This window comes from Bacillus rossius (assembly GCF_032445375.1).
Source record: "Bacillus rossius redtenbacheri isolate Brsri chromosome 4 unlocalized genomic scaffold, Brsri_v3 Brsri_v3_scf4_2, whole genome shotgun sequence".
Lineage (NCBI taxonomy): Eukaryota > Metazoa > Arthropoda > Insecta > Phasmatodea > Bacillidae > Bacillus > Bacillus rossius.
Window position 1 is genome coordinate 40140840 of NW_026962011.1, and position 23330 is coordinate 40164169.

At 38.2% G+C, this 23330-nt stretch overlaps 1 protein-coding gene across 9 annotated transcripts in view; it reads left to right on the forward strand.

Moving 5' to 3' along the window:
- The window catches only part of LOC134542056 (piezo-type mechanosensitive ion channel component-like), a 182752-nt gene extending 160872 nt beyond the window's left edge, over positions 1–21880 (forward strand). For 8 of the 9 annotated variants that reach the window (XM_063385911.1, XM_063385914.1, XM_063385918.1 and 5 more), the window contains 8 exons: positions 158–372; positions 4362–4520; positions 4916–5290; positions 5759–5940; positions 6622–6888; positions 11247–11469; positions 14600–14720; positions 19622–21880. In XM_063385911.1, coding sequence (XP_063241981.1) covers positions 158–372; positions 4362–4520; positions 4916–5290; positions 5759–5940; positions 6622–6888; positions 11247–11469; positions 14600–14720; positions 19622–19795 — 1716 coding nt within the window. In that variant the 3' untranslated portion in view covers positions 19796–21880. Of the gene's footprint in view, positions 1–157; positions 373–4361; positions 4521–4915; positions 5291–5758; positions 5941–6621; positions 6889–11246; positions 11470–14599; positions 14721–14789; positions 14911–19621 lie in introns of all 9 variants that reach the window. The other variant, XM_063385920.1, reaches the window with a different exon arrangement.
- Positions 21881–23330: the final 1450 nt, after the last annotated feature.

Sequence of the window (23330 nt, forward strand, 5' to 3'; positions counted from 1 at the left end):
TGCTAAGGGGGGAGGTTTGAACCCCTACACCCCTCCCCCCCCCCCCCCACCCTGGCTACGCCTCTGGAGCTACCACCTGTAAATTAAAATGGCATTATTCTGCATGTTAGATTGTGAGTGGTGGATTGTGGAGGTGTTGTGTGACCTGTTCTGCCAGACCCAGCAGGGCGACGGGGGAGTGGCTGCGTACTTGGAGGAGAACAAGGTGCCCGTCCCGTTCCTGCTCATGCTGATACTGCAGTTCGGGCTGATCATCATCGACCGCGCCCTGTACCTGCGCAAGTTCATCCTCGGCAAGGTCATATTCCAGTTCCTGCTCGTGGTCGGGATACACGTGTGGATGTTCTTCATCCTGCCGGGCGTGACGGAAAGGTGAGGGCTTCGTCTTGTCCACTCCCTCTGTTACGTGTTATTCAAGTATAAAAGTGAATAGTTTATAGTTTGTACGGTATTTGATTTAAAATACTTACAACTTCAAAACAACAATTATTTGTTTGTGAGTAAAGCTGGGCTGATACCAATTTCTGATTGATTAGTCAGCCGATATTGTCGTCTTACCGATCGTTGTGATCGGAATCATACTCGCTGATTTTTCAAGCCGATCAGCTACCTATTTAACTATAGTAGGATAGCCCCTGTGTATAGGTCACATGTATAGTTTTTGCCATAAAAATTTAATATTTCCAGTTATTGTGTCAAAACTAGCATTCTTGTTACTAAATTTGTGCGGAAAGATTTCCGTAGGGGGGAGGGTGTGCTCTCCAGTTTTGTCTTGGAATGTTACAGTTGAAAGCATGGTGGGAAATCTATGATGTCTGGGCATTGTTGTCGAGATAGGCGCGTGAAGATTGTGTGGAGCCAGTCCACGAACATTACTCACAGAATGCACACACAAACTCTGGCTGGTTAATTTTTATAAATTCCCCATCTCCAGCCAGTCACGTCAATTACCGGCGCCGGCCTGCCTGGCCTTACGGCGGCCGGCGGACAGCAGACATAGCATAATGGCACAGTTCAATGTACTTCTAAAGCACTGCTGAAATATTTTAACTAAACAATTTAGACTTACTTGTGACTAGAGCTGTGCCGATTTACCCATACAGTAAAACCTTTTTGTTGCGACCCCATTTATTGTGACCACCTCTCTATTACAACCCGATTTCGAGGAACCGTGAAAAAATTGCCGAAAATCCGAAGAAAATCGGACAGAAAATAAGTTTCTTGTGGTGAGTAGCGTGTTACTGCGTTTCTTTTGCCGAGTGCTGTACTGCCGTAGGCAGCGCATATCTAAAAATAGATACCACTTCCTGTCGACCGCTGTCAGCGTTTGACAGGCAGCGCATATCTAAAAATAGATACCACTTCCTGTCGACCGCTGTCAGCGTTTGACAACCCCCATTCCACGTCCCTTTGCCGGCAGGGTGCAGATAAAGGTTTTTATGGCAATGTGTTTACGTTTAGCTTTTTGCGAGTGTTTAGTGTGGTACGCAGTTAAGGCAAAGCTACCTGCTGGATTTATCTTGATTTTGATTACTATCGGTTGACAATACACAGCGACCGACTGGATGCACGCCCGCCTCTAATTGTTTTAACTGCCGCAGCGATGTTTATTATGACAGCTCAAGCAATTATCTTTTCCCGTGGGTTGACAGAAAAAGGTCGCTTCACCCAGCATAAAAAAAAAGGCTACGCCACTTATTCCCCATGCAGGAAACACACTGGCTGCCGTCTGTCTCCCCCGCATTTATCTTTTATCTAACATTCCACGTCTCGCCTCTCGCGTGAGCAATAACGAAGCGACCATGCATCGGGCTGTTTTATGCTTTGTTTGGTGACAGCAGCTTGATTTTATTCGGTATGTTCCTTTTCATAGGACCCTTGCTATTAAAATACATTTATATTTAAGTTTGAAAGAAAGCTTGTAAATTCCTTGCCAGAGATGACTGAACTCGAACTTGGTGTGAAAAGTGACATATTTTGACCCCTCCCTCACCGCTTTAGTACACCATTCATAATAGCCCAATTTTAAGGGAGAAGGGAGGGTGAAATGAGCTTTTTCTCACTGAAGATTTTTCAAAGGAAGCGAAGTTGGGAGGACACTAGATCTTTTGTGTGTCTGGGAGGGATGAGCTAGCCTTGAAGAATTTTAACGAGAGGAGGGAGGGATGGGTGAGATGCGTCATGAAGCCGCTGCTGCCAGCCAGCCGGGCGAGCTTCGTGTGCGCCCACTCGTGTTGCAGAACCTACAGCTGCCATATTTTTAAAGGAAATGTCCCATTATTTTTTTTGTTATTCTTACATGAACATTATTGGAAGTATTAAAGCCGACACAAAAATACGCTGTGTGTTAAAATTAACAGATTTTAATGATCTTTCATTTCGTTTTTTTTTTTTAAATTTTTTTTCTGATTTTCACATTTTGGTCAAAATTTCTAATCTTTTGACTGTTCCCGAGAATGTATTCATAAAATTACTGCTTCGTTAAATCTGGGGTTCATGACATCGGGGTTCTAGTGTATTTAACTACGGCAAGCAGAAAACATACATGTAAACTAACCAGTAAAAATAAAACTGTCTTTTGACATATTTTCTTTAGAGGTGGCCGGTAGGGCGACGGACTTGTCATGAAGGTTGAAGTGGGTTTAAAGCAAAGCCGTCTAGCATTGTGAGTGACAGCATCCTGCCATTGAACAGCTGGTTTCTTGATGAGTAGCAGTTTGGATGGGCGGGGGGGGGGTTGAAATTAACTGAAAATTTCGGAAAACATCTATTATGACCCCCCCCCCCCCCCTCTATTACGACCCTATTCCTGGGAACCGTGAGGGGTCATTTCAGAGAGGTTTGACTGTATTTAGTTAAATCGGCGTTCCTGCAGATTCATGTTGCGCTGGTTAATTTTCAGCTGATATTATTGAAAATGAAAGCGTCTACCATAACCTAAAAATCCAGAAGTACCCACTTCACTTTTCGTAGTACTACATTTTGAACTCGCAAGTGATCAGTATCGGCATGCTTGGAAAATTCCCTGATCGACTCAGCTCTAATTCAGTTTATAGTGAAGCTGTTTCAAGAAAACATATAGTTCACATTATAAACGTTTATTTTGCATTATAAATTTAAATTTTTCATACAGCCATGAATTTCACGTAGCGCACTAAACTTCATAAAAACTGAATGTTTATAACTAATAAAAAATTTTTTTTAATAAGTTTTCTGTTAATTACCAACATATTACTTTATTTTTGTGAAATTTTGCAATGTAATCAAAAACATAAATTTATATGCTTCTAAACATAGGCAATGTTTTATTTTTAAAAATTTATGATTCAGTAAGAAATAGCAATATTTCTAACTAAAACTGGAGGAAAAAAGCCCAAATTGACTGCATTTCAGGCTTTTTGCTGACTGAACCGTTAAAGATAATAACAGAATAATCATGTCATGATAACAGAATAACCATGTCACGCCAGTACGATGTGCACATGTGCATTTAAAATGTTATGCTGTCTTATATATCCCTATAAATCTTACATATGTACTTATATATCTCGCAAGCGATAGTCATTTTTTGATCCTTATCAAGTCTTTGTGTTTTTATCTTTGCCATCTTTTTGACACAGTATTTTTAAATAAATTTGAATCTGAAGGCCTGATACAAAAAATTTTCATTGGACTTTACATTAATTTAGACATCAGTTTTTTTTATTATGACACTTAAATAAAATTCTTACTGACCCATGCATCTAGTCAATACTAAGTATAAACATGAGCTAAAGATACACGACCGGATGGATAATAGTGTGTGTGTGTTTTCTTTCTTTCAAATCTATGATAAATAAACCGATATTGACTTTCATCACATTAAAGATGTTCAAGAATAACAATTTTGCAATTTTTTATTCACGTTATACTTTATTTTGATATTTAACTGGTATTTCAGTATTATTACACTATGTATTTATTTGTATTTCTTTGTTACAGTTTTATAATTCTTATCCAATCACATTTTGGTGTTTTATAATGTAATCCCTTTATTTTTGACCTTTTCTCAAGAGATTAGTATAGAATCAAGCAAATTTAGAAAATAAGTAAATAAGAAGGATGCCTAATAAATAGCATTCTTTCTTTATTGCTTTTCGGTATGAACTGGGTTCATCTTCTGCAGATTTAGTTATAGGTACATTATTGGTGGTGTTTCATGAAACCGATTAAAACCAGAGAATTATATTTATACTTAAGGATGCAATCTCATAATAGGAATGAACGCTTTGAGTATGCACGGCTTAGAGCCTGAGTTTGCACGTGAAGGTTTCGTTATTTTTTGGGTATTATATATTTTTTTTGCATGTTTGTTGTTGCAGACAGTTCAATGCAGCTCTGCCCCCGCAGATGTGGTACATGGTGAAGTGTTTCTACCTGCTGTTGTCTGCTTACCAGATCCGCTGTGGCTACCCCACACGCATTCTGGGCAATGTGCTGTGCAAGAGATACAACATCCTCAATCTCGTCATGTTCAAAGTGTGAGTCGGCTCTTGGAGTACGTCTGATCCCTTCACTCCCACCATTATTCCACACCTGCCGTACCCTTACACTAGCGTCCTATTCTCTTTAGTGAGAGGAGCATTTTTCCTGTGTTTGGTTTTTATGATGATCATTGCTTCCCAGATATTTTATAATATTGATAATTTTTTATGATGAAAGTTGCCCCATACAGTCTTTTCACTCATCCTGTTTCTGGAATGTAGTTTTTCAGCAATGCAAAAAAAAAAATGTGTATCAGAAACTTTTCAAAATATCGAGTTCAATTTTGTGAAGACTTGTGTAAGAAAAGGGACTTTTACCGTTTCCCTTCCCGAGTGAAGTCATTGCGATCCCTGCACATTCGCGATGGCTGTTCCTCATGCATGCTGTGCAGATACTTGCTGGTGCCGTTCCTGTTTGAGCTGAGGGCGCTGATGGACTGGGTGTGGACGGAGACGTCCATGACCTTGTTCGACTGGCTCAAGATGGAGGACATCTTCAACAACATCTTCCAGCACAAGTGCTCGCGCCGCATGGAGAACGAGTACCCGCAGCCTCGCGGCGAGAGAAAGAACCCCACGGTCAAGTACCTGATGGGAGGCGGCTTCCTGGTCGTCATCATCGGCATCATCTGGTTCCCGCTGGTGCTCTTTGCGCTGGGCAGCACCGTGGGCCAGCCCAACCTGCCGTACGACGTCACCATGTCGCTGCACATCGGGCCGTACCAGCCCGTCTACCGCATGTCCGCCCAGAACAACTCCATATACAGGTTACAACCTGAGAGCGTCCGCATGCTTAGCATTATGTACACGAGAAGTTTTACTGTTCATGTTAAACTCACTTACCAGTTGGGCATGAAACTTTTGTCACTAGTGTATTGTCATATTCCATTGCAACGAACCTGAAAAAATTCAATTGTGCTACTTAATGATGAAAGTACTTATTGCACAACAGTTATTTAATGTAAAACATCTAGGAGGGTTTCGAAATATCTTTCTTAAAGTGAGAAATAAATTAAAGTGATGTTACTTTTTAATGAGATTTCACTATACCTTTAATTTATTCGGTCATTGCTTCTTACAAAATATTTTTATTGCTCCTCTACCAATTTTTTTGTGGTGTCAAGCCACAATTTTTACTCTGAACTGTCTCTTTAAAATTATATAAGGTAAGCCTTCAGTTATTATTTAAGACTGTAATAAATTATTTTTTTTGGCACTATATTGTCTGTTCGCAGGTTGAACGAACAGCAGTGGGAGCAGATGCTGAATGCGTACCAGAAAGACAGAGTCGCACAGACGTTCTTGTCGGGTTACGACTCTGAAGACATTGGGGTTATTTCCATGTGGGGCAACTCCACCGCTGTGTGGGGCGCGTCCCCTCCCGACCTCGAGCGCCTCATTGCTGAAGTGAAGTCTGGTGAGGACTGGACAAGTTCAGTACAGTGGAAATTCTTTCCTGTGGCATTCCATGATTTAGCACAGTCTGTAATTTGGCACCAATCGAGTGGCTCACATTCAGATCTGTTCGCATGTGTTCCAGCTGTTGACCTTGTGAGGGTTTTTTTAAATTTGTGATTCTTCTTGCATTCAAAGTCATCTTTCATTTAATATATATTGCAGTAGAAAGCAACTTATATTTTTGGGAAATCTAAACTCTACGACACCTTATATTTTAGATCATCATAAACTACAGGAAATATTTTATTCAAGATCATACTATACATTTTATGGGTATAATGTTTAAAATCAGTTGTTGACCTTGTGAGGGTTTTTTTTTTTAATTTGTAATTCCTCTTACATTCAAAGTCATCTTTTGTCCAAGGTATATTGCAGTAGAAAGCATCTTATATTTTTGGGAAATCTAAACTCTACGATGTTTAAAATATTTAAGTTCTGAAATTGATATTTTGAATCTGCAGTTTTGTTTCATAGAGATGAGGTTAGTTGGTTTTGTTAAATTCTTTGAGTGACTTTACCAACAATGTTTTAAAGAAAATTAATATAAACAATTTTATGATTTTGATATATTTTGTATTTTGGCACAACCCTGAAAGAGAAGCGGTTCTGCGTGAAGGAAAAGCGAACGTGGTTGTTCCAGCGAACCCGCTGGTGTTCAAGCTGATGTGGACGGTGTCGCGGCACAGCAACAGCCGGGAGTACTCGGGCACGGCCGAGGAGACCCGGGAGTGGGTGATGAACGCCCTGGACGAGCACGGCGATCCCAACCCGCAGCGCGACATCCTGGCCAACATGCTGAGCCCCAGCGGCAACAGCTCCAAGTCCATCATCCTCAGCCGGCTGCTGCCCAAGTTCCTCAAGGTCACCAACCGCAACACCGCGCAGCCTGTCAAGCAGCTCATGATGAGTGAGTGCGTGCGCGGGCTTCGACAGTCGCTCGTCCTCCCCGGCGTCTCGGTCTCACGCCTGACGCCTGGCGCATTGTTTATGTGCATTTACACTAGTGATGTCTGTGTTTATTTACTTACTGTGTTTGCCACCAGTGGCATAGCCAGGATTTGTGTATGGGGGGTGTTAAGAAGCATGGCCCCCGTATTAAAAAGGGGGGAAAAATTTGGATTTTAAGGTGTAAAATAGTGCTATTTTAGCAGTTTTCGGTACTTAAATTTAAATATTGTAATGGTAAAAATGTTGTTGATTTTTAATATGAAATTTGTTTGAGTGATGAATAAGAAATTTAATTAAATAGTTGTTGCTAAGGGGGTTTTTTGAACCCCTAAACCCCCCCCCCTCCCTGCTACGCCCCTGTTTGCCACCAGATATTTACAGTATCATATCTGTGCTAGTCTGAAAAAGTATTAGAAAATTCCATAATTTAAATATGACGTCAGGTTGACTTTTATTATCGTAGTTCCATTTCTTTTTAGTTTCTCCTGTATGTGTCATAGCTCCATAATCTCATTTGGCAAAAATTACAAGAAAAAATCACCAAGGCTGGTGACATCATTTTTAACCAAAAAAAAAATACCAGGAAAAAAATGCCAGTCAGGACTGGTGCATGGCATCAGCTCCGAGTCCTTTCTCACTGCTACCGAACTCTGTCTCTCTCAAACTATTACGCAACTGGCAAGCCACTACACCTGCTTGCCTTCAGACAAAGAATCATGGCAAGAACAAAAAAAATACAAAAAGAAAGTTACATTAACGTGCAATTACGAACAAAGTAAAAACAGGCAATCCTAAAAACATGTGAAAGCACATAAAAATAACTACATAAACAAACAAAACAGGTAAAAATAACATCTAGAGGCTTATTCACTATAAAGCAAAAAATTGTCAGAATACCTTAAAAAGTGTGAAACAAGGTAATTTATAATCATTAAACATGTGGCAAACACATGAATACAGTACACTCCCTATTTAACGCGGTTGTCGGGGGACATAACTTTTACCCGCGTTGTTGCATAACCGCGATGTTTCGATGTGACCAAGGTCAAAAGGCATAAAACACCGCCTGTGTTCTAATAGATCGGCAAGCACGCACAGTATAGACGGCCCGCCGTTGTGCGGACTTAGCATCCGCAGTTTTCACTAAACGCGGGTGAAAAAATAAAAATAATAAATTTTAAAGATAAATATTAAATGTTGAATTGTTTTTATTTTTCCGCGTGCCGCGCACAGTTTGTTGCACGGCCTACAAGCGTGCCACACGCCGCCATACACACGTGCGGCACACAAGCTGCTGCCAGTCTCGTGGTGTCAGCCACAGTATCTGCTTTGTCAGTGTCCGTAACAAAGTAAGTGCAGTGTGTGCGGTTACACACGATTCTGTGGTCGAAGTCTTCTAAAAAGAAAGGCCGTAGTGATACTTAAAACCGAATATGAATCGCAAAGTACCGAGTTTGATTGACAAAATAAAAATTCTATATTTACTTACAGATAGCTTGTCTTTTGCAGAAGTAGGCCGCAGATACAGGAAAAAACAATTCTAGCATTCGTACAATAAAAAATAAAGAATCGTCTATCGTGTCAAATGGTTAAACTTTATTATCCATGCTTACAGTAAATTATAAATGGTCACGTGTGGGAAACAAAAATTGTGCCAATTTAATTTTAGCGCAATCAGTGACGCCGTATTAAAAACCATGTTAAACTATGTCTTTACTTATTTCACCAAATGCTGTGTCGAGTTGCTGAGTGTGTGTGGCTCGGATCGGCAAGTGTTATATTCCCCAGCTTCTGGTTAAAGGTCGGGAGACCGTTACACATAAACATTTCCGGGACTTGTTTACTACCTCACGGCAAAAGTGGTACAGTATGGTTCACGTAAGTATTGGACCACTGGGAATTCCTGGGCAAAGATTAAAAATACGCTAGCTGATTTACGTTACTATTTAATGTTAAAACATTATACCAAAGAAAAAAGATGAACGTGTATAATACAATGAATTACCCAATAATATTACGTCTGTAGGTTTAAGTTGTAACAAACATTTATATATAGATGTCCAGTAAAGTACCAATTAAGATTCTGGAGTGGAATTTTAAACACTGGACTACCTGATTTTACATTGTACGCAGGGACGCTGCTCAGTCAAGTGACTCGTGCTCTGCCTGTGTGCTGCGTGAACACATTCCCTCCCCCACTCCCCCTCGTGTTTCTGCCCACTCTAATCTCTACCTCTCTCCATATTCTCGGCTCGTCTCTCCCTACCCAGCGCTTGCCGACAACCAAGCCTATCCAACATCAATCCCCAGCCGAGTCACGCTGGATAATGTCGCTGGACGGTGGGCTTTATCGGGTTCCCTGTCCGATGCTTCATTTGTGAGATAAAGCGACGTTAAGAACTAGTGTTTCAGAAAATATCACTGGGCTGGATTGGACCATAATTTGAAAACCCTACAAGATAGAGGAATAATGTACGGAGATATCTTGTTTAGAATTTCACTGCGGACATTTTCTACGCCTAGGCTTTTTTCTGCCCGATGCTTAGTTTGTTAGTTACAACGCAAAATTATCCTAATCGGCTATCAACCATTTATTCCATTATTATTCATTTCTGACTGGGGGACATGGTTTGACCCGCGATATACCCGATTCCGCGATCAATCGGGGCGCGATATACCGGGAGTTTACTGTACTTCTTAAAAGGATAAAAAATTGTTACTTGGATAATGCCTGGAAACCTAACTACAAAACTGAATATGATGAGACAACATAATAAATTGTTTTTTAACCTGTCTGTCAAATGGGAAGGGTAGTAACCTGGTTTGTTACCAACTGTGGCAGTTGGTTAACTTGCTAAATGTCTTCCATATTGTTCTCACTTAGTGTGGTATGCAGGCTGTTCTGATAAAGCATCTACTTAAGCAGTAAAAGTTCTATCAATGTAATTTTTTTTAATGCAATATAAAACTTAACTTATCTACAACTTCGTTTTCAACTTTGAAATTTAAAAAAAAAATGGTCTTAGCCCACAATTTTTTCCTTACTTTTATAGAAATGTTAAACATTTTATTCAAAGTCAGGCTCATGTTATTACTGTTTTAACTGGGTACTAACTCTTACTTTTCTTTATCATTAAGTTATTTGTGGTATCCCCGAGATACAGTATTTTAGTCATAAGATTGATGCAAATAAAACTAGAACCATGTTATAATTGTTTAATAGTTTAAAATAATTTACCAGAAATATAGAAATCTATTACAAAAACATTGTAATACTATTGACAGCGGTATCAAGTATGTACCGTATATACTCGTGTATAGCGCGCACTTTGTTCCCCTCAAGTAAAGGAAAAAAATAAGGATGCGCGCTATACACGGAAAAAAAGGGGGGGGTGAGGCGGGGAGGAGGAGTGGAAGTCGTTAACTGCCGGGTGACGTTTCTGGCCAGCCCCCACACATACGCACAAGCAACAAGGCCTCTCTTTCACACACCCGCACGCACGCACGCACGCAACCTGGTCTCGCACACACGCTGACAACACACACACACACACGCTGACAACACACACACACACACACACGCACACACGCGTGCGCGCGCAAGCTCGCATGTCTCTTGTTTATTTTTAGACCTCCCCCTCTACAGAAAGCCAGCGCAGCTAGTAAAATAAAAGAGAGAGAAAGAATGTTGTCGCCATTCCCCCTCCCACTTCCTTCGCTTCCTCGTTGCAGCTGCTACCGGTGAGTCATCTAGTCCTCCGCGTCACGTTCCTGCCTGCCTCCCTCCCTCCAGGTACCAGTTGTGACGATACAGCGCTTCATTATCTTCCGTCTACACAGCAGAGTTTAAGTATTTTCCTGACGCATCACCACACATCAATTTAAATTATCATTTGTTTCACACGTACAGGTACCACAAAATGTTAGTAAAATTTATTTATGGGAAAATAAAAATTTTTCTTTGGAATTTGTTGCAAAAATCGTGCTGCGCGCTATACACGAGGGCGCGCTATACACGAGTAAATACTGTACTTGAATTTTTGAGTAAATTTTGAAATTTTCTTCTTTTGGATGAACATCAATTCATTTTGTGTTATTCTATTTTTCTAGTAATAATCAGTACGTACCTATGTTTGGATTTGATAGTAAATAGATCAGTGTTTTTAGATTCAATATATTTGACATGAGTTGTCAGTATTTTTACAGGGGTTAAGTGGCAATGAAAATGTTTCTCAAATATCTTATAAATTTGAAGACTACAAACTAAAACTAATAAAAAATAAATAAAATACTAATATTATACTTCATTTATTTCAGCTGAAGAAGATGACCTTGCATATCGCAACTTATCGATTCACCTGTACAGAGACCTGGATGTTGGCAAACTGTGGTGGGAACTGAAAGAAGAGAACTGTCCCGATCCAACGCCGGCCGTATTGAAGCAGTTGCCGTACTTCAAAAATGACTGCGTGCAAATGCTGATATACACGTTCAATGAAAAGGCTTTCCCCAAAGGGTTGAGTGTTATCTCTGGAGGAGGGTAAGTACAATCTAGAAGTTCACAAATACTCAGTGTGATGCTGTGTGCTGCCGTATTATGTTAAATATTCAAATTGTAATTAATGGAATGCTACTACAGTTATATTGGCAGATGTGCTTGATAAGTGTGAGGTTCTGCACTCAGCAATTGTAGAATATGCTTACAGCCCTGATATCTTTCCACTTCACTTTCAAACTTTCCCTTTCCCTTTGTCTTTTCTGTATTTCAGTCTGACGCTTCTCTCGTTCCATTCACCTCTCTTTCTCCCTCTCTCTACTCTCTTTTCTCTCCTTTCTCTTTTTTTTCTGTATTTTTTTCTTATTCCCCACCTGGTTTCTCCTTTTCTCTTTTTTTTTCCTTTCAAGATCTTAGGTGATCATAATCACTAATGTGTCAAGGGTTCAATCCTAACCATCAAAATAGCTCAAACTGATGAACATTGAGTCTGGATTCAAATGATTTGGAACATAGTATAACAGTGGAGGTCTTTCAGCTAAAGCCTCTTTGCATAGCTATGTGACGTTTAACCCTTTCCCTACCTCTTTGCAGCTCTACATCTACCCTTCATCCCTCTCATTGTTTTCCGTATTTATGACTGATTTTCTTTTTCTTTCTATTCTCTGCGATTTACTTCTTTCTGGTGCTCTTCTTTCTGTATTTGCTCTACCATTTACTTTTTTTTCCCCCTTTATTTCTCTTCCCCTTTCTATCTTTGTCCTATCTTCTTTTCTCTTCCACTCAGATATTCTGATAGCTCACAATGGGAGCAGGGAGCAGTGAGATGTGTTGGGAAAGTTGTCTCTGGATGTGTCGTGTAGACAAAGTAAAAGTATTTATATTCAAAGATGGCTGGTCATGTTGTTCTTAAATATTTTTTAAGCTGTGTTCTTGGTCTACCGTTTTTGCTGATTTGACATAGTGCTTTAGTCCTTTCCTGTTGGAGTAAGGAATGCGACCTAACCACTCATCTGAGCACTCCAGATAAATCCTTAGGAATAGGGCACATGGTTATCATCTTCTTGTCAAATAGAACTTCATCACAGTGTACCAACAAAATAACTTCACAAATTTTAGTGGCTTGTAATGATCCATAAGGAAAAATAAAAATTCTTGGCACAACTGTACAGTGTTGGAGAAAGGAGTAGATAAAACTGCCTGTTCAAGCAGAGAGAGCTGTCTTAGTGTGCGAGTGTGACAGAACGTTTGTCACGGATGTTCTAGTTCTTGGCATTATGCTCCGCTGAAATTCAACATTCCATCAGATCCTTAATTATATATAATAAAATATAATAATAATTCAGGTATATTTTTCTATTCCTTTGTGTGGTGTGTGGCTACACATTCCAGTGAACTATTTTCATACGCACTGGTATTTACCGTATATACTCGTGTATAGCGCGCCCTTTTTTCCCCTCAAGTAAGGGAAAAAAATAAGGATGCGCGCTATACACGGAAAAAAAAAAAGGGGGGTGTGGAAGGGAGGAGGAGTGGAAGTTGTTAACTGCCAGGTGATTGTTGACGTTTCTGGCCAGCCCCCCACACATACGCACAAGCAACAAGGTCTCTCTTTCACACACACACACACACACACACACACACGCGCACACACGCAACCTGGTCTCTCTCGCGCACGCACGCACACACACACACACACACACACACACACACACACACACACACACACACACACACACACACGTGCGCGCGCAAGCTCGCACGTCTCTTGTTTATTTTTAGACCTCCCCCTCTACACAAAGCCAACGCAGCTAGTAAAATAAAAGAGAGAGAAAGAATGTTGTCGCCATTCCCCCTCCCACTTCCTTCGCTTCCTCGTCCCAGCTGCTACCGGTGAGTCATCTAATCCTCCGCGGGTCTCTGTTACTGCCTGCCTCCCTCCCTCCGCCCAAGTACCAGTTGTGACGATACAGCGCTTCATTATCTTCCGTCTACACAGCAGAGTTTAAGTATTTTCCTGACGCATCACCACACATCAATTTAAATTATCATTTGTTTCACACGTACAGGTACCACAAAATGTTAGTAAAATTTATTTATGGGGAAAAAAAAATTTTTTCTTTGGAATTTGTTGCAAAAATCGTGGTGCGCGCTATACACGAGGGTGCGCTATACACGAGTAAATACGGTAATAGGAAGTTTTCTTCCCATTCCCTAATTCTTCCAATAGCCTGTCTACAATCATGTGTTTGTGTACATGTGTGCATGACAGTATTCTGTGCTGAGGCAAACTAGGTGTGCAGTGAACATTGGTGTGACGGTTCCACTTAATTTTGTAAGATTATGAAGTTGGTGAACTAGGCATAAACTGAAGGAAATTCAAACAATGGTAAGAGAAATAAGTTACTGGGTGAAAGATGAGAAAACATTGTTAAGCATACCTACTTATATTGTATTAGATGCTGAACCAAGAGTTCCTTATGCAAGCAGGTAGTTGCTGAGAATAGGCATGTATATTGCTGTTTGTTTCTATGAAGCTATTAATTTACTGCAATTTTTATCTAATTTTATGTAACATTAAAATAAAATTGTGTTTTGTTTGTGTAGTTTTTTTATGTAATTTTTCACTTTCGTTAAAACGGTGAACCTGTGGACCAGCTTTGACTAAATCACAAATATCGCAAAGATAAGCTACATTGTTTTTCTTAGCAGGGTGATGAATCAATTACATTTTACCTATTGTTTTTGTATTTTTGTTTCTTAATCCTTAAATTTTTTGTGCTCTTTCATATTTTGTAGTGTTGGACTTGTGTTCACTGTGTCCTCACGTGTCATCCAAATCACCTAAACACTTCCTATGAATCTCCTACTTCCTCTTCTGCAGGTCCTGTGAAGGTGAGTTCTCAGTTTTGAAATTTTGTTGCTAGTTTGATACATCAATTAAAACTGAAAACAAAATACATACTTATGTTTCAGTGGTAATGATATATTTTAATTTTTTTTTTTTTACTTTACCTATTTTCTATCTGAATAGTAATAAGTAATGTCAGTTATATAAAACTTGTTACATACTAAATGTTTGGTGTTTAATTAAATTGTGCTTTAAAAATGTTTTATGGTCATAATCTAGTAATTATGTTTATCAAGATAAAAACCTTTTCTTCCTTGTTTGTAGAATCATTGGGCTGTACTCAGCGTTTGTGATTGTGGCATCTAAGGTTATCAAAAGTATAGCAGTTGGATCATCGTTTAGAATTATGTTCGAAGAAATGCCTTACGTGGATAGAATACTGCAGGTAAATTTTAAGAATTTTTCTGTAGTCATATGCGTGAATAATGCTGTCTGACTGTGTATCTGTCATCAGAATCATCGGTCTGTACACGACGATGGTCCTTATCGCCAGTAACGTAATTCGTGGTTTCTTCAGCGGAATTTGCAACACTATCATGTTTGACGACATGCCAAACGTGGATAGAATCCTTCAGGTACCAAACACTCTGGCTTTTAGACGGCTGTAGGTCTGCTAAATGGCGTAGTTGCCTTGTCTGTACATGGGACCGCTTCCTTGCGCATACAAGCCGTGCATTATCATTGGAATCCTCTCGTTCTGTACTGTCGCATATTTGTACATATTGTACTTCTTTCAGTTGATGTTGGACTGCAAAATCTTCACAAATCACTCATTTGTACAAATACACTGTTATTAGGCAATTGTCCGATTAAATTAAAATTGACAGTTCAATAAAGTAATTTTATGTTCACTCAAATTCAATCTCGCAAAAACTATTCTGTAAATAGTTAGGTAAGTTACGTAAGTCAACATGTACAGCAGTGTTGGGAACATTCGTGCTATGTTCTTCAGTTTTAGGTTTCACAAGAATCCCTTACACAGTAAGGCAGTATATTTTTCTAATCGTTTGCAGGTATTTCATCATGCACAAAGTCTGCATGCATTTGTATTAGCTAAACAATTTTTGCTACTCATCCACAGTTTGATAGGTGTTGTGTAGGTAGAGTTTGTTTTTTTACACAATTTTACTCTATTGTGTATGATTAGAATAAAAATACTATAAGTTGTACATTTTATGGTATTTTATGTGTACTTAAAAATTCTTCGTCAGCATCATAGTGTAAATATTGTCTCTTCGTATTCATTCTGTAAAAATGAACATTTTATTTTTAGTCATTGAATACAATTTTATTTTACATGGTTGTACATTTTCACGTAAGATTTATCTGTGTCCAGACTAAGTATTCTGATAATTTGCTTGAAATAAGGTGCGGTGCTTACATGCATATGAAATGAGCATTCATGTTGTTTCCCACCTGAGAAGGCTCACTCGTAGGAGCTGACTGCCCAGTCTGACAGATCTGTCATTTTGCCCACTGAAGAATGCATGTGTGATGAGGAAGAAGACAAGCAGCGAGTGTAGGCTTTGATAGGAGAAACTGGAGTGTCTCAAGAAAATCCACCCGTTTGTAATAACTTACAATCGCCGAAGTATCGTTCTTGTGAGATATTATCAAATGTTTTTTTGTATGGGCATATTACTTAAGCTGGCTACATTTACTAACTCAAATACGTGAAGAAATTTGGCCATGCCAAATATTTTTTTAAAGTATTTTAATTTGAATCTCTTGAAATGAGTTTTGAATAATTTTAAATGATGATTTAATGTTTGTTGTTATAAAATATTGATTGTAATAGTACATGTTTTCTTTAGAAAAAATAGTGTAATTGAGACTCTATTTATAAATATTTTTCTTTATTCTATGGCTACTTTATGATAAGTTTGTCAGTAAAAGTACATGCATCAGCTGTTGAATTATCTGAGTTGTGCAATAAAGGCTGCCACGGGCCTTCTCTGAAACTTGTCGCGGGAGGGGTCGATCGGTCGGCTTTAAGGTGGAAGGTTAGTGGGTGCCACCACGTGGTGCGGCACGTGGACCCGGTGAGACTCCTAACTCAGGGCGTGACATCGCCCATGTGAGACGTGATATTCCCCCTTGAAAACATCTAGCACTAATTCCTGCCCGCTCTCAGCGTCGGGCACGCTTTTACCTACGAAGTGGGTTCTCAAGCGTCCCACACGCCGTCACACTCCACGTGGTCACACAGATAAAAAATAAAAGAATAATACGTTAAATTTGCACGCCTGATTTATTCCGCTAATTCAGCTCACACACGTACACGGTTGAAGCTATACAAAATGCCCGCGGCACGAATCGGTTTATAGGTGATGAGCCACCACGTGGTCACATATTAAATTACGTAGTACGAGGAAAAAGACCGAGACTGGCCGTAAACTAATTAATGAAGCAGTCCCCCGACCGAGAGTAGCTCCGAGGACTAAAAGAAAGTGATTGAGACGAAATTAAAGTTAACAGAATTACTTGGCAGAGAAAACAAGCGTTGAGGTCCCCGGAGTGCTGATGCGTCTGCTCTCGGTCGTTGATGGCGGAAGACTGGGCTGAGGTCATGGCTCGCTTGACTAACATGGCGTCCTCCCGCCGAAACAATTGCCGTTAAAAGATATTAGCGAATTCGTGCCACGGGAAACTAAATTAACATGACAAGAGTGCATTGAAAATTATGTAACAATTTTTGAATGAAGAGAAAAGATTGTACAAATAATAATTATTAAGATTGAAACGTAATTATTGTCTGGCTTCGGGTTTCCTCGGGAATGTCCGGAAACGCTATGATATTTTAATACATTAGTTAAAAATAAAAGTACATAAAACCCTCCCGGCCGATCTGCCGTCACGTTGCACTTAGGGAATATAAAAACAAACAACACAATTATATATACTTATGTTTTTAGGGGTACGGCGCACTGGCTCGACAGCGCCCTCTTGCCGGGCGAGCACACACGCATGCACACGTACGCACGGGTAGGCGGGAGGTTTGAATGGAGGGTGGATGGTGTTTGGGCGGTGGCATATCAGACTTAAAAGGGGCCGCAGGCCCGGACGATGTCAAACTAATCATGCCTTTGGTCTGGAAGCAGGTTGTAATTTATTCAGCTCCCTTAGGCATGGTTGCTAAAAGCTTGGAATTCCAAAATTCCCTGACTTTTCTAGGTTTTCCAGACCTGAATTGACAAATTTCCCTGACCTTTCAGACACGAGCAATTCTGCAGCGCTACTTGATGTTGATGCTTTTTTCTGCAGGAAAAGAAGGTGTATGTACTGTTCAAATGTCCCATTTTCATATAAAAACGTAAGCACACATGATAAAACCTCTTTTCTTGGAAGAAAATACTAGCAAATGATTTCACATGCATGATAAAATTATTCTGCTAGTTTTTAATAACTCTTTGTAACTTTATCTCTGTTAATCCACAGAAGCCGGTAACTCCAGAATTAATTTAAATCAATTCTGTGTTGAATTATTTATTGACGATACACACCCATCATAATAAATAGCTGCGTAGTAAAATTAGCACAGTTTGAGATCAAAATACGTGTTTGCAAACTATTACTATCGATTCTCCTGAAACTATTGAGTAAAGGCTATCAAACTTATATATCAACATATGTAAATACTTTTTCATCATAAAAACATATTTACAGAAAAAAAAAGCCTGAGAATTGATGTAAAAAAAGAAAATCAGCTAAAATATGTGATAATAAACATTTCCGAAATTTTTTGAGGTGCCTAACCATCAATGAATGCTGTATTTTCTGTTTTACTTTTGTTAGCACAATAATAAATTCCAGAAATATGCTGTGATTTCTCTGTCTTTTTCCAGAATTCCCTGAACGTTTTAAATTCCCTGACTTTTCCGTTTTCTAGTTCTGTAGCAACCACGCTTACGGAATCAATAACGTGACCTCCCTGCTAGGCAGGGATGCTGTCAGGTTTGAAAACTGCAAAGCAAGAACCCTGGAAAAGATCTTACAACCTAGCAAACTCGTCTCAAAGACGGTCCTACCATCTCCTGTGCTGCTGTTGCACTGTGTGTTGTAAAAGGAATTGCATTACATACTGATGATATTTATTGACTTAAAAAAAAAATTATTCCCCTTATTCTCTCGAACTTAAACCATGTTCTGCTTCTCCCCGAACCCTTTCCCCACATTGTGTTGTAATGCTGGCACCTGGAATCGAACCTCGGACCTGTGACAGGGGTCGAGTAGTCATATCACTAGCCTCTCATCACTGCATTCTGGGTTTGATTCCCAGCGGGCTTAAAGCCACAATTTTTCGCAAGAGGAGAAATGTGTAAGTAGGTATTTTCTGGGGGATTCCCATTTCTCCCACTCCTGTCAGTCAATGCTCCATCCTCATTGCATTACTTTTCATCACTTTTAATGATCCTGATGAATGAATTAGGGCTTAACTTCTTGTCAACATCAGCATTATTATTACTTTACTAATGTTTTTTATATGTGAATTAATAATTTTGGCTATATGTTCTATTACTCAGTTTTAATATTATTACTTAATTATTTATTTTTGACATTTTCAAAGAAAGATAGTTTTTTTTAAATCATTTTTAAAGTTATACTTCTTAGGCGTATTATGAAAAAATGATGAGAGTGAATTTTTACAATGTACACACACCATGCAACAAAATTTTCACAGGATTAAAAAAAAGTTACATACAAAAAAAAATATGTATGTGCTTTTAAATCTTATACTTTAGTGATTGATATTGAGTACTGGTCCATATAATTAAAAAAATTTATTAATTGTAAATATTAGTGATAGAAATTGTGTTTATAAACTTTTAAAATGTATTTTCAAGTGTATTTATATAAATGAGGTTATGTTCCTGTAGGTATAATTTATTTGCATTGTAAATTATTAGATTATTATTTAATAAATAATTAAATTTATTTTTCTAAATTAAATAATTTATTTTTATACGTGTTTATATTTAAAATTGAATACTGAGTATTTATTTGAAATTTTTAATTTTAATGGATTTATACTTACGTTATAACCGTACTTATATTATCACTCCAGTCCTTTATAATATTTTATTTATTAATTATTTTTATTCAAGATTAAAGTTAGTATTTGATCATTTTATCATGCAAAGTAAGTGTAACTTCTAACGCATGTACGTAAGTACACGCACCCATTGGTGCGACATGCAAGACTCGGTCAGTAGGCAGCTAATCTGCGGGTGAGGAGAGCGATGCTGGATGCCGACTCCAAGGGGGGCGGGGGGGTGGTCCTTGCAGCTGTGCCTGGACATCTACCTGGTGCGCGAGAGCCGGGAGTTCGCGCTGGAGGAGGACCTGTTCGCGAAGCTGGTGTTCCTGTACCGGTCCCCGGAGACGCTCATCAAGTGGACGCGGCCGCCCGAGGAGGGTGACGCGGAGGACGAGGACCAGCCTCCCGCGGTCCAGCAGTGAGCGGCCAGTGCCGCCAGTGCTGCCACCCGCGGGAACACCCTCTCCTGCCGGTCGCTCAGCAGTAATGTGCGGAGGGAACTCCCTACACCAACTTTTTCATAAAGTTCCGAAATGATTGCGTAAAATTAGTCTACAGAGTCAGATATGTACAGCATTTTCTTTTTTTGCTTCTAAAAGTACGAATTGCCTCATGTTGAACACATGTTAAATAAAAAAAATATATATATCAAATTAGTAAATAGCTCTAACGGAATAATCAGATTGGTGAAATGTTATTACCGACAGTGGTACACCGTAGCAGCCGTGCCGTTTGGTATGTTCTCAACGCTGAGCAAACAATTTAGGATGAAAAGTTTTCATGATAAATCTGACAGTTGCTACATGAGTTTTTATGAGACTGTAATGTTATTTATAAAAGATTTGCTGTGTTGTTTACTATGAAATTATCTGTTTAGATAGTCAGTGTCACCCCGTTGTGTTTTGGTAGCGTTTTGTATTGCTTGGCATGTAAGAAAGCTTTCTTGCACAAGTATTTTATAGGTGTATGTACTTGTTATAATGATAAGTGTGTGAAGTTTTATGGATCTGTTCTTGAATGCTGTCTTACCTTCAGTGCTTATGATAAATGCTCTTTACCATGTCTGGGCTCAATATAATAAAAGAAATTAATCATTTACATTACCATATCAACTGCATATAGGTATACACTACTTTAAATAAATGCTTAAAATATTTTGGCATTCCCATGAACTTATTTATAGTGAATCTCTGTCAAGGCCCGTTCTATAATGACATGTAAACTGAGACAGATCATGTAAACGAAGACGGATCTCAAGGAATGGAGTATCTACGATTGCACTCATGTGGTCATGTGGTCTGGAATGCTCAACTCTTGCAACCAATAGAAGCATTTGGCCATGGTTGTGACATTAGGCCACCTGAGACTAAACAGTTGGGGCATTTCTGAACTGCAATTACGAGTTAGGTAATGCTCTACACCAGTCATTGTGTATTGCCATTTGGTTCTGTCACATTTAAAACTATATTTAAAAAATTGTATTTTAATTTACATAATCAGCTCATCTGGAGATAAGTAAATATCCAAAAATGTATTACAAATTTAGATTTTACCCAAAACTATGAAAATCAAACAACTGTAGGGTGCCAATTTGAGTAAACCAAGAGCATTTGTGTCTTAAATCCTTTTAAGAACTGTAAATAACTTATGTATTTTGATTTTCTGGTTTGACAGAATGGTCATATGAGTGTGTCTGGTATGAGTGTGTGTTGTAAGCTGTGAAGTAATTTATTTTATGTAATCATTATTAGCACGATGAAGTGGCTAAGCATGAGCGAACAGTGACTGAATTGTACATGTTTTAAACATTTATGTATATTTTTCTATTTATTTGTTATGGTAAACTGTTACGGACCAAATTGTGAAATGGAAATAATCATCAGTTTGTGAAACTGAGATCATCAATAAGTGTAACGTGAATTTTTATTTGTACTTGATGTATTTTGTTGTAGGTTTTGAATGTTTTGTTCTCATTGAATCATCAGTTCTTTAGTTAAATGTATTGTTATTTTAATGCAGTATTACTTGTAATTTTTTAAAATATTTGGTGGGTATTGAGCCATTTAAACACTATTATATTTATACTAGATGGAAGAAACAGTTTGTGAGCAAGATTTAGAGTGGTAGAGAAATTTTTATCATAAAAAAAATTTGTGACTATTGGAAGTGTTAACAATAAATTTTTTTAAAAATATAATTGTAAACTCATGTATCATTTCACATGACAGTATTGCAAAAAAAAAAAGCTGAAGTTATCAGTAGTTGTAAGTAGTGCCTTATATTTGCAGTGATAAAGTTGTTCCAAAGCTAGTTCTGTTTTTTTTTTTTTTTTTTATGTAGGAAAGCTGCAATTAACTGATGCATTTATTTATTATCAAATTTTGAATGTAACCAAGTTTTAAAAATGGCATCATTACACCTTGATTTTTTTAATGTTAATGTTGAGTTGTATCATTGTATTTAATTATGTTGTTTCCAATAATAATTTTTTTTCCCTTCACTGTGAATGTGTGCTTTCTTGAAATGTAACTAACTATCTATCTTTGCATATCTAATTTTATGTGTGAATAGATTGTTCTTGGTCATGTCTTTCAAGTGAATCACATACCGTGTTTTCTCGCATAATCGTCGCACATTTTATTCTAAAATCAAGTTTGAAAAGTAGGGGTGCGACGATTATGCGGAAAAAAAAAAAAAATTTGTTAGGTAAAGTTATTCATAAAAACAAAACCTGTTTATGGAAAGTACGTTTATTTAAAAAAAGTTGGAGTATACAAGAGCACACCAAAAAATTTATATTAATAATTCATTAAACAAAAACCTATCCTCAACTTTAAATAGAAAAACCAAACTGTGATGCAAACGCAAGCCACTTGAATATGTGACATGAACTAAAGCGTAACTTGCCTCGAAAGAGCACGGCGACGCAGACCATAAGAAAAAGGAAATAACTTTTAAAAAGTCTTTAAATTTACACGTCAGACAACTTTGTATTTCCGTTAATAAAATAAGTGGTAATGTCCGAATAAATATTAGATTTCTACTTTAAAATTTAAAATACATAGTTTTATAAGGAAAAAATACCTACACCGGTACACCGTGGCGACGCAGACGATCAGATAAAGATAATAACATTCAAAAACGTTTTTAAAAGAAAATTTACATGTCAGACAACTTCATGTTTCCATTAATTAAATAAGTGGTAATTTCCGAATAAATATTAGATTTCTACTTTAAAATACATAGTTTTATACGGAAAAGATACCTACACAAAGCGCTCTGCATCTAATAGCAGGACCAAAAATAATTCAATGTTTGCGCGAGAAGTTTTTTTATTCCAATTTTGACGGCTAAAAATATAGGTGCAACCATTATGTGAGTGCGACGATTACGCGATAAAAGAGGGTACACTGAATTTTCATTACCTATTAATAAAATTACATTAACTCTTGATCTTATGATCTAGAAACTGCATCTCTTTCAAAGTAAAACATTTAGTCTGATGAACCCAACAATTTAAAAGAACTGGGCTGAAAAGTGAAAATAAATTTTTTCACTTACGTTAAATGCACTTTGCAGGCCCTGTATAATCTGCAAGTGCTGCAAGTTGTCTGCCAGGATGCAAAATTCAGCAGCTGAGTGAAAGATCACTTGGAGCTTATACATGTCCAGGCGTAGCGGTGCCAAAACTCTTGTCCATCCTTACCTTCTCCAGTGCGCACGTATCAGTACAGTACCTTCCATCGAAACCTCTACTGCATGACATGAGGTTTGTTTTTAATTGTGAAATAAAAAATAAAAACACCTAATAATTATGACACTGCTTAAGGTGGGGGGAGATGTTTATAAACTACATTTTAATCCGCTGATTTCTATTTATAATCTTGTATAAAACATGCGCCAAAAATATTTTTTATGTAAATTTATTATCATTTTTTAATTAAAATTTTATTTAAT